We start from the raw sequence: 9389 nt of genomic DNA on the forward strand, positions 1-9389 counted from the left end.
AGTACTTGGGGCAGTTCCACTTCTAGTGATTGTTTCCCTTGCAATAAAAGCACTCAGTCTTAGGTTTGGGGCCATGCTTTGGCTTCTTCCCGGCAACTGGCTTACCGGGCACGGCAACTCCCTTTCCGTCCTTCTTGAAGTTCTTCTTACCCTTGCCTTTCTTGAAACTAGTGGTTTTATTGACCATCAACACTTGATGTTCCTTTTTGATTTCCACCTCCGTTGATTTCAGCATTGAAAATACCTCAGGAATGGTTTTCACCATCCCCTGCATATTGAAATTCATCACAAAGCTCTTGTAGCTAGGTGGAAGCGACTGAAGGATTTTGTCAATGACCGCGTCATCCGGGAGATTAACTCCCAGCTGAGACAAGCAGTTGTGCAACCCAGACATTTTGAGTATGTGCTCGCTGACAGAACTATTCTCCTCCATCTTACAACTGTAGAACTTGTTGGAGACTTCATATCTCTCGACTCGGGCATGAGCTTGGAAAACCATTTTCAGCTCTTGGAACATCTCATATGCTCCATGCTGCTCAAAATGCTTTTGGAGCCCCGATTCTAAGCTGTAAAGCATGCCGCACTGAACCAGGGAGTAATCATCACTACGCGACTGCCAGGCGTTCATAACGTCTTGAGTTGCTGGGAAAACAGGTGCTTCACCTAGCGGTGCATCAAGGACATATGCTTCTTGGCAGCTATGAGGATGATCCTCAAGTTACGGACCCAGTCCGTATACTTGCTACCATCATCTTCCATCTTGGTTTTCTCTAGGAACGCATTGAAGTTGAGGGCAGCGTGGGCCGTTTGATCTACAAGATATATTGCAAAGATTTTTAGACTAAGTTCATGATAATTAAGTCCATCTAATCAAATTATTTAATGAACTCCCACTCAGACAGACATCCCTCTAGTCATCTAAGCTATACATGATCCGAGTCAACTAGGCCATGTCCGACCATCATGTGAGACGGACTAGTCATCATCGTGAACATCTTCATGTTGATCGTATCTACTATACGACTCATGTTCGACCTTTCGGTCTCTTGTGTTCCGAGGCCATGTCTGTACATGTTAGGCTTGTCAAGTCAACCTAAGTGTTTCGCATGTGTAAATCTAGCTTACACTCGTTGTATGCGAACGTTAGAATCTATCACACCCGATCATCACGTGGTGCTTCGAAACAACGAACTTTCGCAACGGTGCATAGTTAGGGGGAACGCTTTCTTGAAATTTTATGAGGGATCTTCTTATTTATGCTACCGTCGTTCTAAGAAAATAAGATGTAAAAACATGATAAACATCACATGCAATTAAATAGTGACATGATATGGCCAATATCATTTTGCTCCTTTTGATCTCCATCTTCGGGGTGCCATGATCATCATCGTCACCGGCATGACACCATGATCTCCATCATCATGATCTCCATCATCATGTCTTCATGAAGTTGTCTCGCCAACTATTACTTCTACTACTATGGCTAACGGTTTAGCAATAAAGTAAAGTAATTACATGGCGTTATTCAATGACACGTAGGTCATACAATAAATTAAGACAACTCCTATGGCTCCTGCCGGTTGTCATACTCATCGACATGCAAGTCGTGATTCCTATTACAAGAACATGATCAATCGCATACATCACATATACATCATTCATCACATCCTTTTGGCCATATCACATCACACGGCATATGCTGCAAGAACAAGTTAGACGTCCTCTAATTGTTGTTGCAAGTTTTTACGTGGCTGCTATAGGTTTCTAGCAAGAACGTTTCTTACCTATGCCAAAACCACAACGTGATATGCCAATTGCTATTTACCCTTCATAAGGACACTTTTCATCGAATCCGATCCGACTAAAGTGGGAGAGACACACACCCGCTAGCCACCTTATGCAACTAGTGCATGTCAGTCAATGGAACCTGTCTCACGTAAGCGTACGTGTAAGGTCGGTCCGGGCCGCTTCATTCCATGATGCCGCCGAATCAAGATAAGACTAGTAATGGCAAGTAAATTGACAAAATCGATGCCCATAACAACTTGTGTTCTACTCGTGCATAGAAACTACGCATAGACCTAGCAAATGATGCCACTGTAGGAGATCATTGCAGAAATTAAATTTTTTCTACGCATCACCAAGATCAATCTATGGAGAGACTAGCAACGAGATATAGGGGAGTGCATCTTCATACCCTTCAAGATCATGAAACGGAAGTGTTGCATGAATGTGGATGAAGGAGTCGTACTCGCAGCGATTCAGATCGCGGTTGATTCTGATCTAAGCGCCGAACAACGGCGCCTCCGCGTTCAACACACATGCAGCATGGGGACGTCTCCTCCTTCTTGATCTAGCAAGGGGGAAGGAGAAGTTGGGGAAGAACTCCGGCAGCACGACGGCGTGGTGGTGGAGGAGCAGCGGTTCTCCGGCAGGGCTTCGCCAAGTTCAAACGGATGAGGAGGGGGTGTTGGAGAGGGGGAGGGTTGCGCCTTGGATGAGGTGCTGCTGCCCTCCCTCCACCTCTCTATTTATAGGGCAAAGGGGGAAGGGGGGCGGCCCCTCTAGATGAGATCTAGAGGGAGGGCGGCAGCCAAGGGGAGGGTGCTTGCCCCCAAAGCCTAAGGGGGCGCCCCCTTTAGGGCTTCCCCCCAACCCTAGGCGCATGGGCCCTAGGAGGGGATGGCACCCAGCCCACTTAGGGGTTGGTTCCCTTCCACATACAACCCATAGGACCCTCTGGGCAGGTGGACCCCGGAACCCCTTTGGTGGTCCCGGTAAAATACCGGCAAAACCCCGAATACTTCCGGTGACCGTATGATGACTTCCCATATATAAATCTTCACCTCCGGACCATTCCGGAACTCCTCGTGACGTGTGGGATCTTATCCGGGACTCCGAACAACATTCGGTAACCACATACTATTTCCCATAACAACTCTAGCATCACCAAACCTTAAGTGTGTAGACCCTACGGGTTCGGGAATCATGCAGACATGACCTAGACAGCTCTCCGGCCAATAACCAACGCCGGGATCTGGATACACATGTTGGCTCCCACATGTTCCATGATGATCTCATCGGATGAACCACGATGTCGAGGATTCAAGCAATCCCGTATACAATTCCCTTTGTCAATCGGTACTTTATTGCCCGAGATTCGATCGTCGGTATCCCAATACCTCGTTCAATCTAGTTACCGGCAAGTCACTTTACTCGTTCCGTAATGCATGATCACGTGACCAACTACTTAGTCATATTGAGCTCATTATGATGATGCACTACCGAGAGGGCCCAGAGATACCTCTCCATCATACGAAGTGACAAATCCGAGTCTCGATTCGTGCCAGCCCAACAGACACTTTCGGAAATACCTGTAGTGCACCTTTATAGCCATCAAGTATGTTGTGACGTTTGTTACACCCAAAGCATTCCTACGGTATCCGGGAGTTGCACAATCTCATGGTCTAAGGAAATGATACTTGACATTAGAAAAGCTTTAGCAAACGAACTACATGATCTTGTGCTATGCTTAGGATTGGGTCTTGTCCATCACATCATTCTCCTAATGATGTGATCCCATTATCAATGACATCCAATATCCATAGTCAGGAAACCATGACCATCTGTTGATCAACGAGCTAGTCAACTAGAGGCTCACTAGGGACATGTTGTGGTCTATGTATTCACACATGTATTACGGTTTCCGGTCAATACAATTATAGCATGAACAATAGACAATTATCATGAACAAGAAAATATAATAATAACCATTTTATTATTGCTTCTAGGGCATATTTCCAACTGTACTAAGACGGTCGACCGAGGAGATGCAACCAGTGATCTAATTTGCTGGAACCGGAAAATGTTATTGCTAGAATTAGTGAGCGAGCCAACGGCGAGGGGGCATGAGAATGCTGCAACCACCATGCATCACTGTTAGCCCTTGAGTTGGTCTTTTTTTTTGTTGGAATGGTGACCACGAGCATAGTTTCAAAAACCCAAACCGATGATTGAACCGGCGAGGCTGTCGGTTTAGGATTTACCGGTCGGACCGTCGGTTCACTGGTTCAATGTGTTGTTTTTTATTCCATAAATAATACGTTTTGTGTATTAGTGTAATACTCCCTCCGTTCCTTGATATAAGGTGTATAGATTTTTGAAAAAAAAAACCTGAAATATAAAGTGTATTATGTTGCACCACTCGTTTGGATAATTTTTTCAGGGATTTGATTACATTTCCTTATATTAGGCAATCTCCTATATTTTCTCATGCCAATTAGTCAGGTGTAATATCGCCCAAAACTTGTGAAATTTTTTCTTCACTTGCGTTCTTTAATTTCCGTGCCAAAAATTATACATCCTATATTGAGGAATGGAGGGAGTACTAAATAGATGTAAAATACAATCATTTACATAAAATTGAAAAGAGAGTTGGCCAGTCAAGATGGTTATTGGGTCAAAGGTGCAACTTATGCACCTATATCTAGCATCCTGGGTTTGAATTTCCTTTGACACAGGTTATTTTTCTATTTTTGTGTGTGACACTGGTTCAACCACCGTTTTTATACCTCCTGTTCATGCAAAAACCGCGTCGGGGAAGATGAAGTAAGGGGCGAAAGGATAAATCCGACGGTCAGCAGTTGGTTGATCTGACGGACCGCGCGCGACCGGCCGGCGCCTAGCGCGCACCTTCTCATAACAAAATGTGTCACGTCCTAGCCAACGCATGCACATACGCGCGGGTGCCCAGTGACGCCGCGAACACGGCATGGATGCACGTTGCGTGCCCCAGAGGGAGAAGCGCGTGTGTGATCCCGGCGCCGCGTCCGGAGCCCGCGGCGGGACGGCGCCAACGGGATCCACACCTCTCCCCCACCGTCTCCATACCACCAGACGTGCGGGCTCTGTCGAGCGAGCGCCCGGCCGCCGTCGCGATCGACCAGACGCGGTGGGACGGAATACTATCCGTTCACCCCGCGGATATATAGCGCCGCGTCTCGAGCACTGCTCCGTCGCAGCTCTGGGCACGCCTCCTCCTGGCTCTCGCCAGTGCCAGCCGCCACCTCGTCCGATCCTACTTTGGTCACAGTTAAATAGTTAATCAATGGAAGAGCTCGACGAGTTCGAGGTGCTCTGGCCGGAGTACTACGCCGGCCACGCCCACGCCGACGATGACCACAAGCCACTGCCGAGCGTGCAGAGCCCGGCCACGTCGTGGCAGCGGCGCGCGGCAGGGTCTCGGCCGGTGGACGTTCCCCCCAGCAGGGCCGCCGTGCTGTTGCTACGGTGGAAAGACGGTACTGATCATCAAGACGACTTGATGGAGAAGGACGGCGGCGGCGGCAAGATCATGGTGCCGCCGCACCTGCTGGTCTCCGGCAGGCGGCTGTCCGACGGGGAGGCCGCCGCGGCGTACACGCTGCTGCGGTCGGGGGTGGCAAGGCACGGCAAGCGGGCGCGCGACCTGCGCCACCTGCGCAACTCCGTGCTGCGGATGACCGGCTTCATCGAAGGATGACACGTACTAGGTCGTCCTATGGTTTGGGGCACAAACACGTGCATAAATTTCTCAAAATTAAATTTCCTTGTGCGCTCAACGAATGTTATCAGAGTGCCCAAAAAACTTGTTGCTAGTACTACCAGTTTGTCAGTATCGGTTAATGAGATTAGCACCAAGTTTTGAACCTACTTTTCTTGCCGTGTGAAAATCCAGTCATCGGTCAAACGAAGCAAGTTTACATGGGAGAGTTCCACACTAAAGCTCATCTCCTCCACGCACGTTCTTACTGTACTATACATCCAAATCCGCACAACAATATACGTACCAATACGTGCATACGTACACGATTTTCTCCGTGGCTCGGAGGGCTAGAGCGAGCGTGCACATCTGCATCAGCCGGCCCGGCGGTGCACGGTCCACGTGGCAGCCGAGGATAGGGTGCACCGCACTCCAACTCAACCCCTTCCTTCACGGCCACAGCCACAGCTAGCAAAGTTTGTCCTAACCCGCCACTACTCCTCCGATCCAGTTGCCAACTCCCCAAGGAAGTCTGCTTGCTCACCAACACACGCCAGCTTCTCCTTCTTCCTTCCACAGCACACCTACCTCCGCTCGCTATATATCCCCCTCGCCATGGCAGCCCCAGCCCTTGCCTTCCCGGACACACGGCCGGGGAGGCCATGGATCAGGAACTCCAAGAAGCCGACGTCCTCTGGCCACAGAACAACTCCGACCACCGCCGCGACGGCGGCCACGACGACAGCGTCATCAACGTCGACGGAGACATGGCAAAGCTATCCTCGCCGGAGCTGTCTGCCCCGGTCCTCGTGCCTCACCGGAAGCGGCGGTCACGCTCCTGGACCACGTCGGACGGGAGCGGCAGCGGCAACGACGACTGCAGCGATGGCGACGTTCGATGCACCAACGACGCAAAGAGGAACGTGCCGCCGCACGTCCTGGCTGAGCGACGCCGGAGGCTCGCCGGAAGGTCGACGGCGGCCTACTCCATGTGCAGCGGGAAAGGGAGGACGCTCAAAGGGCGGGACCTCCGCAACATCAGGAACCTCGTCCTCAGGATGACCGGATTCATCGAGAAATGAGATGGGTTCAACACCGTGGATGTGGACATATTGCTTCATTGCTTGGGAACGTCCATGGACGTGTGTGAAAGTTTGTGGCAACCTAATTAGAGTTTTCAGTGAGCGCAGAGAGGTGAAGAAAGACAAGAGATGTAGTAATAACTCTCTGTTTAATTAATTAAATTTGTTTGTTTAATCGAATTTAGCATGTGTGGTATGCGAGCAGCTTGCTCAAGAATAAATGTACATTCATAAGAAACAGAGCAAAAGGGAGGAGGATTGAAATGCTAACTGGAGCCGAATAACAGAGCTACTGCTAGCTACGTAAGCCAATTGTAAGCGGGTGTCTAGTCGTTGCTAAATATAGTGAGAAGGTACTACTAAGTACTGACAAAAAAAGGTAATGGCATTCTTCTGTGACATGGTTGCCACTTTGGCATCTCTTTTTGCCACAACTCCATTCGGTTTCCCCCCGCAAAAAAAAAAAAAAAAAAAAACTACTCGGATTCGTCCTCTTGAAAATTAAGGAAGAAGGTGAGCATTCGCCGTGAGGAGTCTTGTTGGGGCCCGGGGACTAGGGTAGGCGCTCGACGAATTAGTTAGCGCTACAGGTATGGTCGATATGTACCTTCATCGGATAAATCATACCGTGCATGGCACGTGGCACATGGATTTATAAGCCGTACAATTTTGAGAAAAGTAAAGAGAAAATTAGAGAATTTATTACTTGGTGAACCCTATAGAAACTAGAAGACTTCAAAACACAAAATGTAATTCATAATAGTACTGCTAGTATACCAACAAGTAACTTCTTTTGTTACATTCACAAACAAAAAAAAGTATTTACATTGAATTTGCAGTGAAATGAAAATTGGTCCTTTACTTCCTTGCATTTTCTTTATTATTCTTTGAGAACTACACCTTCCAAAAAATGTAACTGACAAAACTTATATTGCAATTATCTTACTTCTACAAATATGCCAGTCGGCACTAAAGTTGAGCTCACGCCCTTTTAAATAGAAGGCAAAGCCATAAACGGTCGGACAGATACAAGAAGATAGCAGACGGAGGACACAATCAATTACAAGCAGGAAAAAAAAGTGCAACTTGACAACACCCGGTGTCTTCAAACACCGGAATGCTCATGGACCAAGGTTGACCCGGATGCAAAACCTAGAGGTGGTAGATGGTTGACCGCCGGTCGCCAGAAGAAGGGTTATTTGTTTGCTTCATGCTTTCGAGCCACCACATGTTGGATACGGAACATTCGGGATGAAGAACGGGCGAGTATACTGTTGAAATATTATTGTCTGCCTCTCTTCATGGGGGAGCATTCCGCCTTGGAAAGAAGAACGTGAAAGCAGTTGTCGACGAAGCGGAAGCGAGAATATCAAGTAATCCGGCACACATGACAATATAATGTTTTTAATATAATGATGTAAGTTTATATATTGTTGTTTTTTTTAATATAACTATGACCATTTTCTTCTGATGGAGAAGAATGTTTGCATGCGAGAGATTTCTTGGCGTAGAGTGGCGCAGTTCCTCTCCAACAATTCCGTGTCTTTGGCGCAATAATTTAGGGGACCCTGGCCTTGAGCTAGTGCGGCCGCTTGCGTGTACGAGAGAGCACTCGATATGGACTGTAGATTATTCGTTCAAGGAATATCATGTTGCCAGGTCGGGACGGGAGCGCGTCAGGTCTTTGATCGCAACCGCGCGCACGCAGCTCCATCAGCACAGACATGGTAATATTCTGTACCATGAGCACTTGAGCTTTGTTACGTCACTATCAAGCGCATGATCACCCTACCATAAAATAAAAAAAGAACGAGGCGCGAGATCTCCAATCAACAAGGAGAAACGAAGAGCTTCGCAAAAAGAGAAACGAAAAGTTTCAAAAATAAAAAAGAAACCAAGTAGAAACAAAAGGAAAAGAATTCAAATCAAATCAAGACAAAAATTCAAACCAAATCCAAAACAAGAAAGTAGGAGAAACAAGCAAACATAAACAAAAGAAACAAAAGAAAGCATTCAAAACTATTGAAATTATGGTTCAGGATCAGATGGTGAATCATGGGGATGCCCCAGTGTCGTAACAGGCTTATTGGGACGGGCACCCCTCTCGCATAATTAAGCGAGCCTGTACCACTCCTCATTTCCCTTTTGCTGCCTGAAGGATCATGCTCTTCAACGGCGCACCCCGTCCCCTCTTTAAGCACCTTGCCTCCACTCGCTCGCCCCCTGCTGCCGAGGTGGGACTAAAATCTTTCCAACCCCGCTGAACCCTCTCCTGGCTGGGTGGTGCTGGGCAGTTTTTCAGGATGCCACGGGCCCTCAAGGCCTGTACAATAAGTCGGCCGTCACTCCTGAACCACAGGCTGGCCTATTATGATTTGGAATCATCGACAGAAATTACAACCAACGGGGATGTAGCTCAAATGGTAGAGCGCCCGTTTTGCATGCGGAGGCACGGGGTTCGATCCCCCGCATCTCCAAATTTATTTTTCGCCGCTGGTCTTTTCCTCTATATCTTCTCAAGCCGCTGGTCTTTTCCTCTATATCTTCTCATGCTAATGTTGAATTTCCTTTTAACTATCTATTTTCTCATATCTTTTCTTTTCACTATGAAGTTCCTTTTTCTATATCTTTCCATGAAACCCTTAGAGTCATGTTTTTATTGTTATTGTTGTCATCATTCGTTCTTTTCCTCCTTGAGAGGTTTTTAGTTTTTACCATTCGGGTTTCACCTATCTATTTTGTCATATTTTTAACATGCCACTGTCAAGCTTATCTTTTCCTATACT

General features: G+C 47.5%; 2 protein-coding genes and 2 non-coding genes across 4 annotated transcripts; 3 read left to right on the forward strand and 1 right to left on the reverse strand.

The window, feature by feature from the left end:
* The first annotated feature begins 5020 nt into the window (after positions 1–5020).
* LOC119349145 lies at positions 5021–5691 on the forward strand. Its single transcript, XM_037617157.1, has one exon. It carries the CDS (start codon positions 5108–5110, stop codon positions 5519–5521), a length of 414 nt encoding a protein of 137 aa, XP_037473054.1. The 5' UTR covers positions 5021–5107; the 3' UTR covers positions 5522–5691.
* A 115-nt stretch (positions 5692–5806) lies between these two features.
* On the forward strand, positions 5807–6783 carry LOC119349144. Its single transcript, XM_037617156.1, has one exon. The coding sequence runs from the start codon at positions 6184–6186 to the stop codon at positions 6601–6603; it is 420 nt and encodes a 139-aa protein (XP_037473053.1). The 5' UTR covers positions 5807–6183; the 3' UTR covers positions 6604–6783.
* A 1857-nt stretch (positions 6784–8640) lies between these two features.
* Positions 8641–8746, reverse strand: LOC119351572. Its single transcript, XR_005170048.1, has one exon. It is a non-coding gene; the product is annotated as a small nucleolar RNA Z279/snoR105/snoR108 (small nucleolar RNA).
* A 262-nt stretch (positions 8747–9008) lies between these two features.
* On the forward strand, positions 9009–9080 carry TRNAA-UGC. Its single transcript has one exon. It is a non-coding gene; the product is annotated as a tRNA-Ala (tRNA).
* Positions 9081–9389: the final 309 nt, after the last annotated feature.

This window comes from Triticum dicoccoides, chromosome 1B, assembly GCF_002162155.2.
Source record: "Triticum dicoccoides isolate Atlit2015 ecotype Zavitan chromosome 1B, WEW_v2.0, whole genome shotgun sequence".
NCBI lineage: Eukaryota > Viridiplantae > Streptophyta > Magnoliopsida > Poales > Poaceae > Triticum > Triticum dicoccoides.